The sequence below is a fragment of the Ornithorhynchus anatinus genome, chromosome 18, assembly GCF_004115215.2.
Source record: "Ornithorhynchus anatinus isolate Pmale09 chromosome 18, mOrnAna1.pri.v4, whole genome shotgun sequence".
Lineage (NCBI taxonomy): Eukaryota > Metazoa > Chordata > Mammalia > Monotremata > Ornithorhynchidae > Ornithorhynchus > Ornithorhynchus anatinus.
In genome coordinates this window covers 4,738,954-4,763,531 of record NC_041745.1, presented here as the reverse complement: position 1 = coordinate 4,763,531, position 24,578 = coordinate 4,738,954, and the positions used below count along the sequence as shown (strand labels likewise).

Below are 24,578 nucleotides of genomic sequence, written 5' to 3'. Positions count from 1 at the left end.
AGACAAGTGGCAGAGCCCGGATTAGAACCCAGGTCCTTCTGACTCCCTGGCCCATGCTCCATCCACTAGTCCACACTGCTTCTCTAATTTGGAAATTTGGAGCTCTGGCTACTAGGATTCGCTTTCCCCTTAACAGGCCCCTGTCTCGTTCTCACACTTCCTTTTTCTCTCCCTACAGGAATGACCTGCCAAGCGCGGAGCTCTTATGTCACCAGTGAGATCCTCTGGGGCTACCGCTTCACCCCTGTCCTGACGCTGGAGGATGGCTTCTATGAGGTGGACTACAATAGTTTCCATGAGACCTATGAGACCAGCACCCCAGCCCTAAGCGCCAAAGAGCTGGCGGAGATGGCCAGCCGGGCGGAACTCCCCCTAAGTTGGTCCGTGTCCAGCAAACTCAACCAGCGGGCTGAACTGGAGACGGAAGATGAGGAGAAGAACCATGAAGAGCAAACTGAGAGGAATGGTGATGTGGCGAACCTGGAGAACGAATCCAAAGTTTAGAACCTGGTGGGACTGCTCTCCCTTCCTCACTACCCCTCCCACCGCACAATCCATCTCCCTTGGTTTCTCTCTCATTTTTAATTAACGGAAAAGAAATCTTCAAGGTGGGAAGTGCCAACCTGCCATTATGAAATCTAGAGATTTGCTTAAAAACCAGACCCCTGGGCTGAGCCGGCGATATCCCTAACATTCGATTTAGTCTCAAGCTGGCCATGCTCCCGTTTCGGCTGGCTACGTGCATGCGTCCTCAGAGGCAGGGGTCAGAAATCAAGGTGCCAAATGGAATACCTGGAGACAGCTAAAGCCACGTGTCTGGTGCCCAGTCATTCTAGCAGTGAACTATGCCATAGCTCTAGATTTTATAGATTCTAATAGAATCCCAGAAACAGGGTTGGGGGCCTATCCCAAATGGGCGTGTTAGTTTTAAGGCCCCGGGGGGAGTAGAGGACCTGGAGTGGAACAAGACAATGTACATATGCCTTATGTAATTATTTTCTCTTCCTATTGAGTAATAAACCCAGCATGTACACAAGTACTGTAGTAAAGGACTTCTAAGTAATGTACATAGAGGTGTAATTAATGTAGGTTTAGATAAATAATCCTAGAAATAATGGGATGCAAAAAAAAATTCATTCAGTAGACATTTCTGTTCCGATATTTGTGTTCTACTGATTACTTTGATCCCCCTACTATCTGGCTCTCTTAGTGCATGACCTTTCCTTCAGCGTACCAGGCTGGCAGCTATTTAGAGTACCTCACTTTCCTTACTGATCCTTTTACTGACTCTAAAAAGCCATAGGTCTGGGAGGGAGGAGGGAGGAGGGTCAGTCAGTGGGTGATATAAACCACAGTGACATTACTGATATACTGTGAAAATGTTTACAAAATTAACTTGTCTTTTATAACACTCTAAGGTCATCACATTCTGGGGCTATTTGTAGGCCATCCACCTGAATTAGCCTGTGGAAGATTTGGGAAGAAGATGAGCTTCTCCCACATCCCGTTTAGAGGTCTAGAAAAGCATCTTCATCTTAGCTTTCACCCTTCAAAAGTGCAGTACTTTGGGGAAACCATCTTTCTTTGTCAAACCCCTTGTTTCTGAACTGTGCCATATTCTGGATAATCAGTCTAAGCCTTGGAAACTACGAATGAGAGAGAGTGGTTGAGCAAAGAGCCCCAATCAGCTGAAGGCATGGGATTTCATGATGGGATCCCGTGGGTTAACCCAGTAGTCCCCAACCACTGACCCCGCACCCAAGGACGAAGCTTTACCTGCCCCTGGATAATTTCCATCTGCACAGGCCAGAGGGGCCGACTCTCCATTTTGAAGGAGGAGGCAAAATTGGGGCAGGGATGAGGAGGCAAAATTGGGGCAGGGATTTTATTGGGGGATGGGGATTGAGAAAGGGCAGGCTTCAGAGAGCTAATTGGTCTGAAGGACATCATTTTGGCTCTTTATAGCCCTGTTTGAAACCTCTCAGGTCTTGCCAAGATCAGTGAGGCTGGAAGTCCGGCTCAGAAACTGGGGCATCCATCGCCCCCATCGCCTCTGTGAAACGGGCACCGCTGCACACGTCTCATCCGCCACTAAGAGCCAGGAAACCCTGTAAAAGTGACACAGGATTCACATCTGGCTTTTGTAGCCAAAAACTGGTCACGATTCCCACTGGTATTCCACGATTAGATGTGAAACCTCTGACTGCCCACCCTCCCCTCAGGAATATACCCTCTTGAAGGGGATCCAGAACAGAAGTCTATCCCAAAGCCTCCCTCAAACAAAAGGAAATGTTAAACTGCAGCCTTAATTTTTTTTAGTACAATTTCTGCAGAAAATGGAAGAGAAGGGTACGCTGAACTTAAATAATGAAAAAGTATTTTTTTGTACAGAGTATTTCAATTACAAAATGGAAAAAAAAAGAAAAACCTCAGGAGAAACCCAATGGGCAGGTGGGAATTTTGCACTGTGACAAATCTTTCACATTTGTTCCCCAGCTGTAAGTTGTCTGTCTGTTCCTACGTACAGTTGCCCATTAAATACTCGTGCTGTGGCTACACGTTTATTTTCGGCTCCTACAGTCGTATTGACTTTGAGGCTTCACACCGAGTCGAAGAGTTCCAACTAGCTGAGTTTTCCCGATCCTTCGCACAAATGAAGTCGCACACTCTTTTCGCTCTTGTGGGGATTTTATCGTAATGTGGCTTAAAAATGTAAGCAACATTTCGGGAGATGTGTGTGCATCTCTCACCCGATCTTTCTCCTCCTTCAGTCCAACCACAGGGAACCTGCACCAGGCAGCGGATTCATTGGTTGCCACAAAATTGTTAGGCCATCTTAGAGCATCAAAACTGGTGGCTGGGGCTCATCTCCTCTTGGAGTGGTGAATGCCACTGGCTGACACAGCACTGAGTATCTAATGAGTAATGCCGTTGTATTGCACACTCTAAAGATAAGGCTTTTCCCCGGAGGGGGTGGGTGGGAGGGGTGGGGGTGTGTAGGGGGTATGGAGTCCAGCACTTTCACAGGCTAACTCAGGTTGTGGGTTTTTTTAAAAAGAAGCGGCCACTCTATTTAACAGGCTAGAGACTAAAGCCTTATTACAGGGGTAGCCTTATTGACAGATCTCCTCGGCCTGAAGGTGTCCCGCCTTGTCGGAGACAAGAGGCTGAGATTACAACAGTGCTCTCCACACAGTAAGCACTCAATAAATACAAATGAACAAACGAATCTGAGGGCAGGGCAGTAAGGGAAGCTTAAGCAGGAGGTTTCAGTTGGGAAAGATCTGTGTTTCGCTCTTGTACTTTGGACCGGGTGAAAGAAAAACCCTGTCCGAGAGGAAAGGCAGGTCAGGGCCCTTTTCAGCATTTGCATGCCCATCCACACTCAACTTCCCCCCACCCCTCGGCCCTGAGAGAGAGGGCCACCATTTGGGGCATGTGCATGTGCAAGTTACTATTTCTGTGACTGAGGCACTTGGAGCTAAAGGTCTCTCTCCGACTATCACGGTCTTTGGTATCAATGTCTAAGAGATCTAAAGTTTACCAAATCTCACTTTTGTAACATAAGCTTAAAAAAAAACACACAAAAAAGATGCTTCCAGCGCTTTTAAACACGGGGAAGCTTCACAAAAACTTTGTACTAGAATGTCCCTAACAAACACCTCTATTTTTCTACAATTATTAAGGAGTTTAATGATGTATTTTGTGTCAATGATTTCAACTGCGCTGTTAAAAATTCAGAATTGAATGCTGTTAATTAACACTGAATCTTCAAAGCAGCGAATATTGAGTGGTGTTTCTCATTCCTTCAGGACATCTGAGCTGATCTCACAGCTTCTCCCCATTCTGTTCAATGCTACTGACCCAGTGCTCAGAAATGCGATCATTGTGCCATTCGGGAATCAACTGCTATGACAATTCAGAGGCTAAATTTTCAAGTATCAAGTCACACAACAAGAATCCCTCCCAAATTATTCTGTGTGTTTCCTTCTTGAGGTTTGGAGATCACCTTCTCACAAAAGTATTGCAGGGATTCATAGGCAGCATGGCCTAGTGGAAAGAGCACAAGCCGTGGAGGCAGAGGATCTGGGTTCTAATACCAGCTCCGCCACTTGCCTACTGTGAGACCTCGCGCAAGTCACTTAACTGCTCTACGCCTCAATTTCCTCATCTGTAAAATGGGGATTACATACCTGTTCTCTCTCCTACTTAGACTGTGAGTCCCACGTGCACAGGGACTGTGTCCGACCTAAATTATCTTCAATGTACCCCTACGGTTTTGTGCAGAGTTTGACATATAGTAAGCACTTAAATACCATAATTCTTATTATTATAGGCCCAACCACAGGTTGTTGCTAAAGTAGTACAGTATGGCAGTAGGTCTGCCAAGCTTTGCCCCTTGACTGGGCCCCAGTTTGGCCTGAGGCTCAATTCAATAGGATAAGTTCTTGTCAGAGCAGAGATTTTATTTCAAATAACTTGGGGTCCAGAGCAGAAATTTTATTTCTTAACTCTAAGCTTGATGAGGCTCAGGGACTGTGTCTGACCTGATGATCTTGTATCTACTCCAACGCTTAGTACAGTGTTTGACACATAGCGCCTAATAAATCCCATCATTATTATTTAGGATAATTTGGGCTCCAGAGCGGAGATTTTACTTGAAATAGTTTGGGCTCCAGAGCAGAGATCTCACTGAGAATAATTTATCTTCCTGAAGAAGGTCATAGTCCCCAGTGTCTCATTTACACCCACCTCAACCTGCTTCTCTGCTGGAGTTAAAGCTGTTCATTTATTAATTGACTTTATGTAACTAATAAAATGTTTGAGCTTTTTGCTACTCCCTGGGGGAACTATGGCATTTAAGTTTAACAGGACTAGCAAGCTGTAATGTTGGGATGCTGCCTTTCAGTGGGCAGTAAACCACAGTAGAATAGTGGTTCTGCTTTCGGCTGAGTAAGGGACTCCTATGCTATTCTCACAGGGCCTGGTGTTGCCAAATCTACTGATGCTTGGCTTACTGAAAACCATCTTTAACCCATTCATTCATTTCAGAGTCTTCTGCTCCCAAACATGTTTGCCTTCTTATAATGAAGCAGCTGTTATGAACTCAGAAACTATACCATTAAATTCCTTCCTTGTGAAAAATGTCATACTTAGTCTGAGAAAGCAGAAAGAAGCACCTCGGCCTAGTGGAAAGAACATGGGCCTGGGAGTAAGAGGATCTCAGCTTTACCACTTCTCTGCTATGGGACATTGGGCAGTCACTTAACTTTTCTGTGCCTCAGTTTCCTTATCTGTAAAGTGGGATTCAATATCTGTTCTCCCTCTTACTTAACCTGTGTACCTCAAATGGGACAGGGATTGGATCCAGCCTGATTATCTTGTATCTACCCCAGCATTTAGTATTGTGCTTGGTACACAGAAAGCCCTTAAGAAATACTACCATTATTTAAAAAAGTCCAGCGCCAGTATCAGCCCATATTCTCAGGCACAGTGACTATTGCTGTTGACTCACATTTGAGTTTCATTCTCTTCATTTTGCATTCCTCTTCCATGCCAATATTATCCTTGGCTTTCCATGAATAATGCTGCTTCAGTCCCCTCAAACACTTTGCTCTGCTTTTTATTTATCATTCTGGCACCTTAGCAGCTCCATTCACCAAACTGAGTCAGGGTCTATCCTTTCTCACAACTTTGCAGATTACAGATTTGCTTGCAGATGGCCCAGAGGGCAAATCACCTAAACAACTAAAGGATTCTGTGGAAACTCTGTCAGGACTCCCAGAGTGAACATGGCTATTTCTAACACCACTTGCTTGTGGCTTGACTGCACTGAAGCTGGCTTTGTTCCCTTGACTTCCTTGATGTCTCCAGATAATTCAGAAAAACAAGATGCTCCAAGATAGCCAAAGACTATCCCACAAATCTGGCTTGACTCACCTATTTGTAGAAATCAGAGCTCCTCAGCTCTTCCCCAGAGCTTCGTCGAGATAGGGAAGCAGTTTGTAGAGGTGAGGGTGTGGAATGGTGGCTCTCATCCCTCAAAAAGGCAGTGGCGTGGCTGAACACAGCTGCTTCTTCACCACGTGTAACTTCAGGCAGTGCTGCTTAGGCCTTGAATCTCTAGGGACAGTAAGAAGGGTGTGGGTGGCAGTGAGAAAAAGGGGCATATCAGAGCAATCCTGAGCCATTCTGAAAATGACCTCTCTTCACCAGTTCCCCTATGCAATCCACATGGACCTAACGTAATTTCCCAAAATTTACAGGGATGAGAAGGGGGAGATTGATCCATGTCACATAGGGTGAATCCAGTCTTTGGGTAAGGGGGCTATTTCAAGGGTATTTCCGACCCAGTCTCATCAGAATGAGATTCCTTTTCAGAACAGGAAGAAAGGGGGACAAGAACAGGGTGAACCAACACTATCAGCTTCTAACCTACCACTCTGAAACTGAAAAAAAATATTGTATGGACTAGAAGGGAGTCAGCATCCACCCCCAACCCTTCTCCCTTTTCAGCTCTCTGTTCCAAAGAATGTGCCGGCCTTGGACCTAGGAAAGCAAGGGAGGTTAGCATCACAGTCCGGGAAGAGAAATTAGATGTCAGATTGGATCCCTAATGATTAAAAAAGGATTTTTTTTAAAGTCCTTGCAAGTTTTCAGAGCTCTGTTAGACACTTTGGGGCTGGATTCTTAGAATCACCCTAGGTCAGCTCAGAAGGGTCTCAGTCACAAAAATGCCTCGGGTATGAACAGTCTTGACCGAGTATAAGGAGGCGCAGAGGCTGACTGAGCTATCCTTCTCTTGGGCCTTTCCTAGCTGAGAGTTGAGGTTTAGTGGCAGAGGAAGCTGAACCTTGAACTGCTGCTCCTTCTTCTGCCCTATGCAAGTACTATCCACCTTAAGGGAAACAAAAATATGTCCAACTAAAATGCCCAATAGGGAAACCTTTTGGAAATGACCAAGAGATTGTTAAAATGTTCAAATGCTTGGCACATTTTTCATAAGGAAAACTTCAGGAATTAAGAGTAACAGCAAATGAAAAATACTTAAGTTATGAAAATAAAAAATACAGGAGTATAATGTGAGCCATTGAGAGGGATGTCACAGGTCTAGGAGTCAGGAGACCCTGATTCTAATTCTGGCTCCACCACGTGCCTGCTGTGTGACCTTGGGCAAGTCACTGAACTGCTCTGTGTCTCTGCTTCCTCATCTGTAATATAGAGATAAAATACCTGCTTTTCTTCCCTCTTAGGATGTGAGCCCTATGTGGGACAAGGGACTGGGCCTGATTTGATTATCTTATATGTACCCCAGAGCTTAGCCCAGTTCCTGGTATGTACTGAACACTTACTAAATGCCATTATTATTATTATTATTTCAAAAGTTGCTGAAAATAAGATAATGGGGGGGTGCCCTCTCTAAACTGCCATTCATGAGTGGCCATTCATGCTTCAATCCAATCCTTTTGGTTCTGCTGAAGAAGCAGATTGTCATTCTTATAAGGAGAAAGAAATTTAAAATGTTCCAGAAGGAAAACAGAAAAATAAGCGTTTCTGCTACAAATCCCTGTTTCTCTCATGGTACAGAGAATGCTGTATTATTAGCAGCAGCATTTACTGAGTTCCCATTGGATGTGGTGCCTTGTATTAAGCTCTTGGGAAGATCAGAATAACAAAGTGACATGTTTCCTGCCCGTAAGGAATGTACTAACTGGGGAGACAAACAAAAATATTTTACAACCAGAGCGGTCAAAAATAAATAGTAAAGCGGACCTATATCATGGTATTATGTGCTACATGTAGCTGGCAGGAGTTAAACACAGTTTTTACCCTATGACTGGAACAAAGGTCGTAATGGTAACCCCAACCAACAGAGCATATTCTGAACCTTAAATTGCAGAATGCACAACAACGGAGCAGGAGAAAACCTCAGCACTCAATAATATGAAATATAAAACCATGTAAAAGGAGTCAAACTCTATCTGGGTCTCAGGTCTGGCAAGCAAACCCTATCCCCCACTTCAAAACCAACAAAGAAAAAAAGATAGCATTTTAAGTGAAAGAATAAGGAGTAATTGGTTTTGCTTGCTTACATTTGAGAAGCTAAGAACTTTTTAAAAACAGTGCCAATAAATTAAGTGGTGGCATTTCCCTCTCTTTTCTTTTTTTTTTTTAAAAAAAAAACAAAGTGCACATTGACTCCCTAGATAAATTAGGGAAAGCAAAAGAACTGTTTCTAGGGATGATGCGTTACTTCCGGCTTGTAGGACAGTTTGCCATCCCAGAATTATTTGGCACCCTAAACTCTCCAGAGTCCCCATATTAACTCTGACCGCAGAAACCATTAAATCAAGCTGGTCCATCTTTTGGAGAATTTAGAAGCCAGTATTTTCCCAGGCCATTTAGATACCTGCTGCCAGAGTGGTCTGTACCACTGTTCCTAATATTTAATGCATCACCATTACATTAACTCTTTTTGAAGATTATATTTAATTGACATCTAAGAGCTCTCTCTGACCCACTTGCATCTAGCTCAAGAGAATGCTAACTCAGAAACTCTTCTGTGTATGGAGTTTTAAGTCTTTCATCACTCTGGTTTGTGGAGGGCAGGCAGATATTCTGAGAGCAGCTGGAGATGAATTTTAATCAGATGTTACCAACTGGGGACCAGAGGTGATAAGGTCCCTGTATGCTGGGACTCCTGTGAGAAATCTGAGTTGTGCCCTTTGCAAGCAGACTCCTGCCATTGTCACTGTCACTAGAAATAGCACTTAGTACAGCACCTGGTATACAGTAAGAGCTTAAATACCACAAAAAAGAGACAATAGAAACAATAGTAGTAATAATATTTCTTAAGCCCTTATTATATGGATAGGCTCTTGGAACTCCATGCTTAGGCACTGCATGGAACTCCATGCTTAGGACTTCCCAAAGAAGCCCCTGTGGATTGGGTGTACCTCTTAAGTAAGATGCTAATAATAACTGTAGTATTTGTTACAAGCTTACTATGTTCCAAGCATCAAACTAAGCGCTGGGATGGATGCTATTGCAGCTGGGTGGCAGGCTCAGTTCTGCTCTCACCTTGGTCCCACTAAGGAAAATTTGGCAGTAAAAAAAAAATAAAATAAGGCTACAGAGCCTACTACAAAATACGCTCCTCTTTGGACTCATCTCTGGGTTCTTAAGTCCACCAATATAGTTTTTGGCTCGTACGTTGTAGTGGGCAGAAGAGAGCATTTGTTCTGCCAGGCCCTGGTCTATTTAGGATCATGAAACTGAGGGTCAAAGTGTCTGCATTTGCCATTCTCTTCAGACAGAACAGTGGGGAGAGCAGAGAGCAAAGGCTCAGGAAGTTCTCAGAAGTCCGTTCCACCCAAAAGCCAAGCGGCCTGACTCTGCTGAGTAGAAATATCATGATATTTACTGAGCGCTTACTGTGTACAGACTACTGGACTAACAAAATGCTTAGGAGAGTACAGTGCAATAGTGTAGGTAAACATGATTCCTGCCTGTGGACTAGAAGGGAAGAAAACTAAATTACAGATAGGAAAGTTCAGGAGTGCTGACGACTTAAGGGTGGGGTGAAAAAAATTCAACTGCTTTAGAGATTATAGACTCAAGTGCACAAGCGATGCAGAAGGGATGGAGAATAGGGGAAGTGAGGGTTTTGTCAGGGTGAAGGGCATGACAGGGAGAACACAGATGTGTTTGCCAGGATGAGGGGGTAGCCACTCTGAAGCCTGAAATGTACAAAAGGAAAAACCTCTTCACACAGTGGTTGGGCGGCACATGGAATTTGTTCCCAAAGGAAGTTACGCAGACAGAAAATATCAATAAGTTAAAGAGGAGTTTGATTAATTTCAGGCATCAAAAGCCACATAATGGGGGGCTAGAGATGGGGGGGAGTTAGGGTCGTAATAGCACATGCAAAATTATTAAGGAAGGCTGCCCCAGGACACTGCCCATCATAGAGTTATGACAAATGGTCTGTTACTTCTATTAGCAGCAGAACAGTGGACTGGGTCAGACCACTGGTTTCTTCCCCATCATGGCCTTGTTTGTAGTATGATTTTCTGAACTTCCAGTGGGCCTCTGGACTGATCCTGGGAGAGATTAAATCTGAATGTAGAAAAGAGACAGCTCTGGATAGCCACTTAAATCCGATTAAGATTCTTGTTGAAAGCTCTCTGAACCTGGAAGTCCAGGGAGACCACCTGCAACACAAATTCACCCCCTTTCCACCATTTTGGAACCCTTTAACCCCACCAGACCCTCCCCAATTGCGCTGGAATTATTTCCAGGCCAGAGCCACAGCAATATGAGAGAGAGAGAGAGAGAGAGAGAGAGAGAAAGGGAAAGTGAAGCAGGAGGTGGTTGGGCCATCCATAGGGGACTCCACTGACCGCCCCTCCCCCCCCCAGGTACTCCCCCTGAGAACAGTGGAGCTGGGGCAACTTTCTCTCTCTCCCCCAATGCCAAATCAGCCCAAGAGATGCCTATTGTACTTACCGCACTAGAAAGACTAGGCTTCTTGGCTATTATCCCACATTTGTATTCTAAGGAGGCATCAGTGGATAAAATCATTTTTGGCTAAGCCTAGGGTTCGATGTGGTTGGGCCCTTGGTAAAATGCTGAGTCTTCAAAGAAGAAACAATCAAGCAGATCACTTGATATTTAGTAACCATTTGTGATAAAATGACAAACCAAAGTAAGTCATTGCCATTTTCATGTTGAACATAAACGCCGATCAAGGAGCTACTGGGACCCTATCTGCACAGTTTTTCCAGCTTCTCCCCGACTCCCGGCCATATTCCATTTTGCTTCAGTCATTTCCTTCCCTGGTATGTGTCTAGTCTTCAGGTAATGGGACCAAGAGGCACCTCCACGTATTCTGCCTGGGTCCCTGAACCCTAGTTGGAGACTGGAATGGAATGAAGTGATATAAAGCAGCCTTGCAGAAACAAATGAACTTGGTTGGGGTGGGGGAGAACAGGGACCACCTTCCCTGAATGGTCCCTCCCTGCTCCCATCCCATCCTGGTGGAGTTTCCTTAAAGATTTTTTTTGTTTTTGTTTTTTAACTCTAAGCGGTTTATCCCTGGATCTGAACAGTATTCTTGTCTAATGCTGTCAAGGCGTTTCCGCCCTATAATAACTCTATGGACACATCTTTCCAGAAAGCCCCACCTCCATCTGCAATAGTTCTGGTAATGTATCCAGAGTGTTTTCTTGGTAAAAATACAGCAGCGGTTTACCACTACCTCCTTCCGCGCCGTAAACTTTAGTCCGCCCTCGACTCTCTGCCGTGTCACTGTTGCCCGGCACAGGTGAGTTTTGACTTGTAGCAGATTGCCTTCCACTCGTTAGCCACTGCCCAAGCTAGGAATGGAATGGGTATGCCTCTGCTTGACTCTCCCTCCCGTAGCCGAGACTGGTAGAGTACTGGAAACTCCAGGTGAGATCCTGAGAGGTGGAACAATATTCAGTCATGAGCAAATTTCTAGGGTAGCCACTGAGGTAGATCCTGGAACAGACGCATCCAATGCTGCTTGCATTACACTAAGCATGCAGCCTAACATAATGATATCATATATACTATTTTGCAGACGTCCACCATTACCTAATTATTTCCCTGGGGAAGAGGGTGGCCCCTCATACCCCCTTGGCTTCAGGACTTCTGCATTCCCCTCCTTATACAATGGCCACACTTCCAAGTCACAGGATTGACTGCTTAAAATACAGACTATAGAGGCATCTAATGCCATACCTATACTGAACAGTGGCGCGGCCAGCTGAAAACTTGACAAATGGCCAGTGAATGGCATACTTTGAAGCCCCAGGTTGCTCTTATACCAGGGTCAACTAAGTTTGAGAAATCAACTGCAGAGGACTTTTACTAGCAAACATTCCTGAATCCATCTGGAATTGTTAGTTGAATCAAAGCATCAGTATGATTTCATGCCATCAAAGTAAACTTTCACAAACTGCCTGCCGAAGTATTTCAAAACACTTCGACATATCAAAAAATATCCAAATAAATCACCAGTAAAATATGATATTGGGCAATATCATAAGCCCTAAATGTGCCCTGAAAATCAAATAACAAGTGTAATTTCCCAGAAGGAGGCTTGTAGGTATTTAACACTACATAATAATGGAAGCTTAGCCCCCCAAAATCAATTTTTCCTCTAAAAAGGAACAAAAGTAATATTAGAGAACATAATTTCCAGAAATCAAACCAAGTTTCCTGCCCTCTTCATCCAACCCTTCATGAACACGCCAAATATATTCTCAGTTAACTCTTCCCCAAACTTCTATGAGTTTTCCGTTATCTGTTGAAAAGAGAGCAGCAGGGTTTGGCTAAAGTGCAGGTTTGGCTCCTGGACTACCTGTCTGTCAATCTGTAACTCCCCTGACTCTGTTCCAGTATGTCTGTGCACGGAAAATGAAATGAAAGCATGCTGAATCCGAAAGCACAAGAATGCTATTAAGAAAATCATTACGATGCCAAATTTTGAAAATAAAAAAAATTTATCTTTAAGAAACTGCTATGTTAAGGAAACTGTTTACATTGAAGGGTTCCCCATATTGGAACAATAAATAACCTTTGATGTGGCCTTGATTTTGTCTTTTTCTTAACCCCTGGGGCAGCCTCCCATTGTTTTATGGAATAAGACATAAAATTACAACTTTTAGAGCAAACTTCTGCCATCTTAATGATCAGCATATGTATGACTAGTTTTCTACCGGGTCTTCTGGGCCCCTCCTGGAAAGCGGGCTCTATATGAAATGTTTTTTCCCTTTTTTATTTTCTTTTGCTTTAGTCCTTAGCAATGGGCCAGATCTGCCTCAAACATTGTCCTGAAAGTCTCAATTCTTCTCTTTCTCTCTCCCCACCCCCCAACTCTTTCTCTCTCTCTCTTGCCATCTCTCCCCATTCCTGGGGACATCAAAGGAGGAAACTGATTTAAGCTGCCATCATCTGCTTTCTTGTAATAACCCTGAATGTCTGAACAAGAGTGAGTTATACCTCTAATGATAAAATCGATGTTGGGTTTTAGAATTTTTTTCATCTCAGTTGACAAATTACAAACCGTTTTTCTATTATATTTACCCTAATTGCAAATTTTGTACATAACATTGTATTCTCATTTCTCAGCTGGACAGAATTGAGGGGTGTAAACGTGGGAGTTTCCATTGAACCATGCATATTCGCTGAACAAGGCCTGTCCACTTCAAGAGTGAGCAAGAACTACAGGCTCTCATAATGCAAGTACAGAGAAGAGCCAGTTACATCTGTCCACTGAACCCGTCAGACTCACCAACTTTTAAGAGGATGGGTGACAAGGGAGGGTAGCCACCACATTTTTCCACCCAGGGTTCTCTGGGGACCTGTGGCACACCAAACCATGACTAGCATGATCCACTGGGATACTGGGAAAATTCCAGTGGATTTCTTCCAAGCGGCCTTCTGTGGGCTGCCCCTCATTTCAGAAATTTCTGCCCTTCCACCCTCCAGTCTCCTATCTGGCTCCAAGTGGCTGCTTCTTACTCAGAACACACCAGGAGCCTCTTGCAACAAGGTGAGAGAGCAGTGGAGCTTCTGCTCTTCAGACTCTTTTAACTCCATCTCCACTTCCACAGTGTTCATACTAAGATTTCCCAGTAATGATTTTGGAACTTGTCGAGCTGTGGACAGAATGCTGGACTGGATAAACCACTGCACTGAATCAATGCACTATTGATTATCTACTACATTTAGCGCACTGTACTAGGCATGTGGGAGATTATAACAGAGTTAATAGACCTAACCTCTGCCCTCAAGGAGCTAACAATTTAGCAGGGGAGTCGGGGAGCCATGGCAGGGGGAGGGAGGGGTGTCAGGAGAAGGAGAGAGTTGAATTTAGTAGAAATGGAAGAGTTGAAGGGGTGGGTTTGTGCATCCAAAAAAGGAGAATGGGTAAGGAGTTCAAATTTGTAGTTGGTGGCCTGAGAAAAGTGAAGGTGCCAACCTACTCACTGTACCTCAATCTTGCCTATCTTGTCACTGACTTCTCACCCACACCCTGTCTCTGGCCTGAAATGCTCTCCAACAGACAAGCACTCCACCCATCTTCAAAGTCTTATTGAAAGCACATCTCCTCCAAGAGGCCTTCCTCGACTAAGCCCTCATTTCCTCTTCTCCCACAACCTTCTGCATCACCCTTGCACTTGGATTTGCTCCCTTTATTCACCCCTCCCTCACCAATGGCACTTACATATATAGCCTTAATTTATTTATATTAATGTCTTCTCCCGCTTTATACTGTAAGCTTGCTGTGGACAGGGGACGTGTCTATGAGCTCTGTTATATTGTATTCTCCCAGGCACTTAGTATAGTGCTCTGCACACAGTAATTGCTCAGTAAATACTACTGTGATTTGGTTTAAGGATCCCAGGTCTCTTTGTGGGGAGAGGAGAATAAGGGTGTTGCTTATGGTCTCATAAAACTGGTTAATCCTGTCAGGAGGTAACAAAAATGAAGGGAAATGGATTTGGAAAGTCACACTTACCCCACAACTACAAGTGTCTGAATAAGTCAACCCCAAATGGCCAGGGGCCAGAAGAAGTGGACAGCTGAATTTTCAGAGACAAAGGAATTCTTTCTCAAAGAATCCTCTGGATCCCTTTCAAATGGAGGGTAGTATTAGTAAGCAGCGTGGCTTAGTGAAAAGAGCATGGGCTTGGGAGTCAGAGGTTGTGGCTTCTAATCCTGACCACCACTTATCAGCTGTGTGACTTTGGGCAAGTCACTTCACTTCTCTGTGCCTCAGTTACCTCATCTGTAAAATGGGGATTAAGACAGTGAACCCCACGTGGGACAACCTGATTACCTTGTATCCACCAGTGCTTGGCACATAATAAGTGCTTAACAAATATCATTATTATTATTATTATTATTAATAATAAATAGTATTTATTGAGGGCTTAGTATGTGCACAGCACTAAGTGCTGGAAGACAATACCCAGGTATAGACACGCTTCCTGTATGTCAGGGATCTCACAATCTAGGATCTAGGAAGGATCACTCTACCACTAGTATTCTTGGAAATACAGTAGCTGCAAAACAGGCCCCATTACACTCATTCTCTCTGGCATTAGTGAAATGTAACTAAAGGAAAAATAATTTCTCAAAAATTCACTTTATCCCAGCCTCATATCAACTCGTCCCATGTACAGTCCCTGGATGTTTTGACATATTCCTGTCTACCATCTGTCACGCCATCATTCACTCAGCCTGGGGAGCCTGAAATTTTGATCAAACACCCCAGACACCTGGACCGTAACATTTTAAGTCCTTCCTTCTGAACAGTCTTCATAAAATCAGGAATCTGTGTTTCACAAAATTAAATAAATCTGCTGATGTCAAAAACTACACATTCCCAAGACAAAGGGAGTTATAATCCTTGGGACTCCAAAGATTTGCTACTTAAATAACCTATATTACAATCTATATCTCTTACCACAGAAAAACAATCCCAATTTTTTTTTTTGAGTACCAAAGACCTACCTTCAAGTCAGCAAAATGGAAAATTAAAGTGAAACAAAGACTTATATAGAAAAATCCTTTAAAGAGACCCAACAAATAATTAAAACACCTAAGCAGATTACTCACATCCTCCCTTTGAGAAGGGAAGAGCCACTACAACTGTGGTTAGTTGAGATATCAGTTTCAGGTAGAGAGGGTGAGGCCACAATGCCTACGTGGGTATGCTTTGGTGATAGAGAGTCCTCCTTAAGGGAAGACGGTGTGGCTAGAAGGCCAGTAGCCAGAAACAACCAGCTAGAAGGCAAGAAGTAGTTTACAGAGTCTGTCAGAGCTACTGCTGACAAATCGTAGTAATGGCCAGAAAGGAATAAGTTGAGAGCAGTTTCTAAATATAAGAAACACACATAAATGTCAGGGGCAAAGATGGATATAGAAATGTGTAAGACAGTAAAGCTTGGGGGCGGGAGAAAAAGCAGCAATTAGTGGGATAGAAACAGAGGGAAGACTCGGTCTAAGCACCAAAGCTCTGTGGATCTGTGCTCAGGCTGCAAATCGCCACTCTGTAAAAATCCTACAAATTTTCTCCTCACACATTTACTAGTCTGAAATTGGCATTCAGCTAATGTGCCTGAACAGGATGTGGGAGTAGAAAGCCTGCAATGAGAAATGCAGTCAGACAGCCACTTAGCAGTCTTCTGACACAGCTTGACCAAGGTAATTGGGGTCAAGTGAAATCCCAAACAAGTGGTCTCAGTAGTCTCCCACAACAAACCAAACAGCCTGTGGAGAGCTCAGTGAGGCTACTTGCTCAGGGAAAATGACAGTAAACTGCATTTCCCCAAAATCCAAGATGAGCTCCCAACGTGACCTGGACCACCATTTCCACCCCTTAATTCAGGAAGAATCACATCTTCATTCCCCCAAAACTGAGAGAATGTCACGTGGAAAGTCACTAATGGCCAAGTGAGAGGTTTCAGTTACCAAGAAAATCAACCAATCAATGGTAGTTTCTCTGGATGATGTTTGTGAATTACCTCTTTTGCTCTAAATGGGAACCAGATCTCTGGAAAAGACAGAAACTCACTAGCTAAGCTCTTCACTTCAAAGGGATTGAGCCTGCTCTTGGAATCAGTAAAGGCATTTCTGCAATAATTAAAGATTGGTCACCTTCCTCCCACCCCTCAGCCCAGCCACGCCTGAGCTAGGGTGGAGAGGGAAGGTCAGGGCAGGAGCAGTAACCACGATCAGGTCTCAGACAAGGGAATCCTGGCAGCACCTAAGGTGGAGGGTTGCAGGAAGCCAGAGCAGCAGCTCAGGACTCAGGGGAAGTGATAGGGGCAGTCATGTCACTGCACCTGCTCTGGATGTGACCCTGAGTCCTCTACCTTGTCCCCTATCCTCTTGCTCTGGCCCTGGATGGCAACACTTTACTCAGTCACCACAGAAATAGGCCCCACTGTGGATTTTTCGCCTTCAACTAGGGTACTGCCAATCTGGCCCTATTTCCAGGACACAATACACCAGGTGCAGCGTGGCTCAGTGGAAAGAGGGAGTCAGAGGTTATAGGATCAAATCCCAGCTCTGCCACTTGTCAGCTGTGTGACTGTGGGTAAGTCACAACTTCTCTGTGCCTGTTACCTCATCTGTAAAATGGGGATTATCTGTGAGCCTCACGGGGGGACAACCTGATTACCCTGTATTTACCCCAGCACTTAGAAGAGTGCTCTGCACCTAGTAAGTGCTTAACAAATACTAACACTATTATTATTATTATTATTATTATTATTACAGTGAGTACTTACCTGAAATGGCAAAGGTGCTTTCCATTGAGCAAGGAGCTCATGGGACAATGGAAACGCTACTGCAATTTGAGTTACATATAGCTTTCTGATCTCACTTCTTCCACTGAGCTCTTCCACTTCACCAGGGCTCTTACTGGGGTGCTGGCTGAAAACCTTCCTTTCAGTCCATGAATTTTGACCTTTCATTGTTTTCTCCTCTCTCAAAACCTTCTTCTTCTTTGGAATGGTCTGCATTTCACAGAAGATGAGATATAAGGGAAAGCTATCATTACAAAAATTATTAGTCTAATTTCTTTGGAGGTAGAGAAACACTTCCTACAAAAGGAAAGTTGGACAGGTAAAGCTAATTACGTGTTTCAATTAAGAATTATTTAGGTGGTGGTTCCACCCCAGTCCGTCTTCCTGGTTTTACCCATGGGGGTGGCACAATGCTGGGTGCAAGAGGAATTCTTATACTTTTCAGCAAAGGGGAAACAAAACCATCAGCCCCTGTCTGATCTGTTTGTGTTGGCTGTGGAAAGCCCCTAAGCATACTGAGCGCCTGGTGATTCGGGCCGAGAGGCAGAGAAGAACACTCCAATTTGAATGAGAGCTGGGAAGAATATTCAAGGAAACAGAAATTTGGGCAAGATGCTGCTAAACCCAGCCACTGAAAAAGCTGGCTGGAGATGGGAAACATTTTTTAAAAAATACCTATCTCCTCACCTCTCATCTCTATAATCTGCCAATCATTTTTCTAATTACATGCACTCAAAAGGAGGAAAAACATTTTTTATATTATGGAATCTTAGCATGGAACCTTTTGAAACCTTTTAAGCTTTGAGTCCTAGGTGGGACAGGAACTGTCTCATCTGATTATGTTTCATCTACCCTAACACTTACTACAGTGCTTGGTACAGCCTAAGTGCTTAACAAATATTATTTCTGGATTTTCTCAAATTTTCCATTTCAGCAATTTATCCACCACCATAGGAGGCTCATATTGAAACTCCTCATTCGACAACTACCAATCCATTTATTTCTTTTAATTTGGGAAAGATATCCTGATACTGTTTAGTTATGGCTAATTTGGATTGAAAGATTTGTGCAGAGGGGCTGCAAGGCTGATTTACCTTCCCAGTAATGGGCCACTAAGGGTGATAAAGTTCAGGGTACAAGGAGAGATCATTTTCTAAATGACACCTCTTAGCACTCTGGAAGAATTTCAGATCTCACCCTGGCTGAGTACAGGATCAAGTCCAAATTGAACTGGACAATGTTTTGCAGTTCACTGAGGTTGAGGAACTGTTAAGCAACATCTAAGTCAATCAAAAACACAGATAAGACAATGAGAGATGTAGCTTTCATGGTTTCCTAGGGTATTACTTACCTTTGGGGGTCTAGTTTTAATACCTTGACAGATAAAACAAGGTGAGAATGATGATAGACCCTCAAACAGACATTTTGGCCAGTTAGGGGCTTGGTCTATGAAACAGGGAAAGGAGGAAATATCAAGATGAGGAGAATGTTTGCCTCAGTTCTCCAGATAATTCAGGTTAAACTGGTTGTGTCTGGCCGGGAGGGGATGTCTTTGTGCATACTCCCCTAAAAATTCCTCGATTCATTTCACAGTGCTAGGGAGCCTGGACACATGGCCCAAATTTTCCAGGTCACACAGAGAGCTGACTGAGAAGGATTAGGCCTGGACCTTTTTCTAGCATAATCATCTAGTTAACTCCCGACAGGTCAGTTCTGGTTCGGGGGGGGGGTGGGGGGGTGGGGGGGTGGAGGGAAGAAGAGGAAGAGAAAAGCTATCCCACCAGCCCAGAAAATGCACCACAAGTTTTAGAGTGTCCAGAAGTATCCCAGACCCTGAACTGGCATTGATGCCTAACCTCCAAGTAAGGCCCACAGGCCTGCTCACTCAGAACCATGGAGTGCCTCTGGCCATGTACACCCCACCCTCTGGAGTCTACCCCACAGCAACTATGTTGGGGTAGGATTACTAAGGTGAAACAAACATAAAAACCAACAGTTTTCAGTGGGACTTCCAGCCCTGAGAAAAAAATACCGGTTTAAGTTCTCGGAGTTATTGCTAGTCTAACCAAGGCTGTGCAGCAGAGTTACCTAAGGGGAAAGGATAAACTGACAGGTACAGTTACGGGCATGTCAACCAGCTACTTTCACAGACCTGATGTGAGGGGAGGCAGTGATAGCACACCAGAAGTATGGCTAGAAGTGGACACGGAAGCCCAATTTCAGCTCAGCTGTGAGATGCTGGAAAAAATAGCAACAGAGCAACCAACCTGGTTCACAGCAATGGGGTGTAGTCCCCATGTGGAGAGGATCATTAACCATTCTTTCCTCTGTTCAGCTAGTCATTCCTACTGGCACACCAACAGCATCTCTGAACTCCAAAGACAACTGTAACACAGACAGTAACACACACACAAACACACACACACATGACATGTAAAAAACAAGCAGAAGCAGTATAGCCTAGTGTAAAGAGCATGGGTCTGAAAGGCGAGGCACCTCGGTTTTGGTCCCAACTCTGCCATTTACCTGCTGTGTTCTTGGGCAAATCCCTTAACTTGTCTGGGCCTCAGTTTCTTCACCTGTCAATTGGGGATTAAATACCTGTTCTCCCTATTTATAGACTGTGAGCCACATGTGGGACGAGGACTGTGTCTGATTTCATTTTCATATCTCTACCCCAGTGCTTAGAACAGTACTTGGCCCATAAAAAATGCTTAGAAAAATGTCATTATTATTTAGGATCCTGAATAGCCACCTTAGCAGAGGATCCTGCCTAAAATACAGGTGGAAAGTGACATCTTTCCCCAGATCTTGTCTTATATACTGTTGAGTTGTCTCTAACCTGTAGCGACTCCATGAATACATCCCTCCCAGAACACCCCATCTCCATCTGCATCGTTCTGGTAGTGTATCCATAGAACTTTATTGGTAAAAATACAGAAGTGGTTTACCATTGCCTTCTTCCACGCAGTAAACTTGAATCTCCACCCTCGACTCTCTCCCGTGTCACTGCTGCCCAGCACAGGTGATTTTTGATTTGTAGCAGATTGTTTTCCACTCGCTAGCCACTGTCCAAGCTAGGAATGGAATGGGTATACCTCTGCTTGACATGAGTGGAGCTGATTGGCTTCCCGGGGACAGTCAACCAATCTTCAGACCCCTGTAAATGCAGAGGATTCAGTTTTCAAAAAGGGATTTTGAAAACCCAGATACAAAAGTCAGGGGACTAGAGTTAATGCTCCAAGAAGAAGATCTCTTTGGAGTCCTCTACACTGTCAGCTCATTGTGGGCAGGGATCGTGCCTGCTAACTCCACTGTATGGCGTCTCCTAAGTGCTTACTATAGTGCTCTGCTTATAGTACGCATTCAAAGGATACCACTGACCGACAGACAGAGGAGGCTGAAGGGGCACCAACCAGTCAGTCAGAGCCACCACTGAAAGAAAATCATTTGGTTAGAGCTGCAGGACCAGAGTTATAACGAAGCAACTTGATTGGAAGCATGCTTCGTTTATTTTTAATAGTGTCGATGATGAGGAACAACAAAGCCATCTGTTCAACCAGCTGGGCCCCAGCACAGGCCCCTACCTGAGGAGCCAAGTAACCCGAGGTTAGTCTTGTCTGGACAATTAATAGAGAGAAAGCCCGATGCCCTTATGCAATAAATAACAAACCATCACAAGGCTGTGGAGGGGACCTGCAGCACCTTTCACCCTGGAATCTCCAAAGCTTTTCATAAAGGCTAATTAAGCTTCAGAGTCCCCGAGATGGTAAGAGATAACAGGGACCATCTCCCTGCAGTCCCCCGCTGTAACGGAACACAGCAGCTGCTCACCACTGCCCTACAGTCCCAAGGCAGGAGAAGGGTGGGAGAAGAACGTTGATTTCTACAGAAAAGGAACAGCATTCAACAGGGCTCTCTAAAGAAAGGGAGTAAAAGACAAGTGTGATCATGCAGTAGAAAATGTAGAAGGCCCAAAAAAGCACAAGTGTTTGGGGGAAGGGGTGAGGGGTTTCGAAGAATTGCAGCCCTCATTTTGCCCTTCGCTTAAAAAACTGGACCTTCCTCACTGTTATCCAAGGCAGAAAGTGCTGTGGGGAAAGGTGTTTCTTCCTTTAGAAGTTAAGTGTGCCGTGAGGTGAAGCAAAGAGCACTGCAGCTCTGAAAGATGCCAGAGGAAAGGTGGGTAAGGCAGATGTTCCTGTTCAGGAACGGTAACTTGGGTAAACATTCTGGCTCCTCCTTACTGTTCCTCAAGTATTACCAAAGCCATTATCTTGCAGGTGTTAGAGAACTAAACACTTTCACGTCTTAAACCACTTGGCCCATTATTTATATCTCTCACACACACACATTCATTCACTCTTCATTCCATCCTGATTTAGGGGTTGAAGTGTTTTTAATTTTCAACTCTTTCAAACAGACTCTTCTGCAGGGTGCCTATTCCCACAATACAGTTATTTTTTTGAAGTTCTGATACCAACTCAAAGTTTGGCTACACCCTGATCTCCGATCCTGCTCCCTGTGGGTTCGAATCTCAGCTCTGTTACTTGTCAACTGTGTGACTGTGGGCAAGTAACTTAACTTCTCTGTGGCTCAGTTGCCTCATCTGTAAAATGGGGATGAAGACTGTGAGTCCCATGTGGACAACCTCATTACCCTGTATCTACCCCGGCGCTTAGAACAGTGCTCTGCACATAGTAAGCCCTTAACAAATACCAACATTATTATGATTATTACTTTGACTTCAGATGGGACTTGAGGTTCAACTTTTGGGTTGCTTTTTTAAATGGTGTTTAAGTGCCTAATATGTTCTAGGTATTGTACTGAGCGCTGGGATAGATACAAGCTTATCATGTTGGACACAGTCCCTGTCCCACATGGGCTCACAGTCTTCATCTTCATTTTTCAAATGAGGTAACTGAGGCACACTGAAGTTAAATGACTTGCCCAAGGTCACACAAAAGACAAATATTGGAAGCAGGATTAGAACCCAGGATCTTCTGACCCTCAGGGCCGGGCTCTACCCACTAGGCCATGCTGCTTCAACAGCTCTACCTATTGGTTCAGGAATCACTCCACAAGTTTGATTTCCCTTGCTTTCTCAAATACACTCACCCTCTTGGATGCAGTCTCATCAGCAGCAGGAGCAGCATCTGCAAATTTCTGTTACAGTTCTTCCTCTGTCTGTCAGTGGTATTTATTAACCATTTACTGTGTCACAGCATTGTGCTCACTGCTGTGATAAAAATAAAGGAATCATATTGGCTATGATTCTTGTCCCAAAAAGAATTCATGTTCAATGCCGGCACACAGTAAGCAATTAATTCCACAATTATTATTATTAAAGGATAGGGAGAACAGGCATTTTATCCCCATTTTGTGGACAAGGAAACAGGCCCAGAGGTGACGTACCCAAGGTCACAAGAAGGCCAGTGGGAGAGTTCGGATTAAACCTTGGGTTGCAACTCCCCAGTCCTATGCACTGTCTACGAGGCCAAAATGCCTCCCGATTCCCAAAACCTTAGTATTTATAAGTGTTACCTCTACCTTTGATTCCAGCATAGCCCAGTGGAAAGAGCAGGGGCCTAGGAATCAGATGACGTGGGTTCCAATCCTAGCTCAACCAGTTGACTGCTAAGTGATCTTGGACCAATAACATCTTCTCTCTGCCTCAGCTTCTCCATCTATTCTCTTCCCACTCTTAGACTGTGAGCCCTATGGGGGACAGAAACTGTGTCGGATTGTGTCGGATTGTACGGTATCTACCCCAGCACTTGTCTTATGCAGTCGAGTCGTTTCTGATCGATAGCGACTTCATGGATACATCTCTCCCAGAACAACCTAACTCCTTATGCAACCATTCTGGTAGTGTATTCATAGAGTTTTCTAGGTAAAAATCCGCAAGTGGTTTACCGTTGCCTTCTTCCACGCAGTAAACTCCAGTCTCCGCCCTCGACTCTCTCCCATGCCGCTGCTGCCCAGCGGTTTTGACAAGTTTTGACTTGTAGCAGATTGCCTTCCACTCGCTAGCCACTGCCCAAGCTAGAAATGGAACAAGTCTGCCTCTGCTTTACTCTCCCTCCCATAGCCGAGATTGGTAGAGTACTGGAAACTCTCCAAGTGCAATCCTGAGAGGGGCATCCCAACACCTGGCATATAGAAACAGTTTAACAAACATCATATTTAAAAAAAAAATTATCCTCAATTATTTTTGCCTAATGGTTACAGTAATGGTACACCTGATCATTGAAAGTAGCAGTGACCAACCAACCTAGTGATTTCAAGATACTCAACTCACCTTCTGACTAAAAGATCTAGAAGCCCAATGAGGCTGGCACTGTGGAATGACTTGATGGTCTAGGAGCCCTCAATCCTCAGCTCCAAAGCAATCCAATTCCTGAGGTATTTGCCAGGGGTTATCCCTAGGCCCAAGTGTTAAAAGGCTCAGGGTAAGACTAGTTAATGGGGAGCATGAACCTCCAGAGTGGAAGAGGGCAAGGGAGGGAGTTTACTACAGGTGGATAAGGGGGAGCCAAACATGCTATTGGAGTGGGGGTTCCGACTCCATCTTTTCTCCTACCCAGGAAGAAAAACCATGGAAAGAGGAAGTGGAGGAAGGGAATGTAAGATTGAAGGAGAGGTCAGTCCCACTCTCTTTTCCTTCCACGACAACCTGAATGGTGCCAATTTAGGATTTTCTTAGCTGGTTTCGGTCACTAAAACACGCAATTGGGCTTTTCCCCATGGGTGGGGTTAGATATTAGGATATGCTAACTTGAATCTAACCCAGTGCTTCCCACAGTGTTTGGTACATAGTAAGCATTTAACAAATATCACAGTGAAAATTATTAAACGTGACCACTTGCGACTCCTGGGGTTGATCGAGACACCACGCAGCTAAATGCTTCCAGGGATCTTCTCCAGGCTCTTCCACTTGCCAAAGCAGATGTTTCCTGTTAGTGCAGGAAAGGGCTTGGGATGTTTACTTTATTTATGTTTTATTTTTCTTTCAATAAAAATAAATTTAGCCGGCGCAGATGCACCTCAACCTAGGATGACATTACAGCTTTGCTTTGTTGCCAGGTTAATTACAAAATATGAATCGGGCAGAGGGGCGGTGGAAAGGTGGAAAAATGAATGGAGGGAGGGTTATTGAGGTTAAGTTGAAAATACATTGAATTTTTATGGATTTTTTATTTTTTCCAAAGTGCTTGAACATTATGGGTC

The 24,578-nt window shown here is 44.2% G+C and overlaps 2 protein-coding genes and 2 non-coding genes across 12 annotated transcripts in view; 1 reads left to right on the top strand and 3 right to left on the bottom strand.

The window, feature by feature from the left end:
- KCNJ6 (potassium inwardly rectifying channel subfamily J member 6) overlaps window positions 1-2,564 on the top strand; it is a 126,098-nt gene extending 123,534 nt beyond the window's left edge. For both annotated transcript variants that reach the window (XM_007667178.2, XM_029082975.2), the window contains exon 4: window positions 179-2,564. In XM_007667178.2, the coding sequence (XP_007665368.1) occupies window positions 179-504 (326 nt within the window). In that variant the 3' untranslated portion in view covers window positions 505-2,564. The remainder of the gene's footprint in view (window positions 1-178) is intronic.
- The window catches only part of KCNJ15 (potassium inwardly rectifying channel subfamily J member 15), a 297,724-nt gene extending 274,664 nt beyond the window's left edge, over window positions 1-23,060 (bottom strand). For 5 of the 8 annotated variants that reach the window (XR_486015.3, XR_003766020.2, XR_003766021.2 and 2 more), the window contains exons 1-5: window positions 22,899-23,060; window positions 22,467-22,587; window positions 19,616-19,733; window positions 17,331-17,558; window positions 5,941-6,123 (exon numbers count right to left, since the gene is read on the bottom strand). The gene's annotated coding sequence lies outside the window, so the exon portion shown is untranslated. Of the gene's footprint in view, window positions 1-5,940; window positions 6,124-17,330; window positions 17,559-19,615; window positions 19,734-20,299; window positions 20,341-20,396; window positions 20,509-22,466; window positions 22,588-22,898 lie in introns of those variants that run through there. The other 3 variants (XM_039914671.1, XM_039914669.1, XR_005661048.1) reach the window with 3 other exon arrangements.
- LOC114805609 lies at window positions 11,337-11,472 on the bottom strand. The gene has a single exon (XR_003753580.1). It is a non-coding gene; the product is annotated as a small nucleolar RNA SNORA7 (small nucleolar RNA).
- A 291-nt stretch (window positions 23,061-23,351) lies between the features above and the next one.
- On the bottom strand, window positions 23,352-23,489 carry LOC114805590. The gene has a single exon (XR_003753561.1). It is a non-coding gene; the product is annotated as a small nucleolar RNA SNORA7 (small nucleolar RNA).
- Window positions 23,490-24,578: the final 1,089 nt, after the last annotated feature.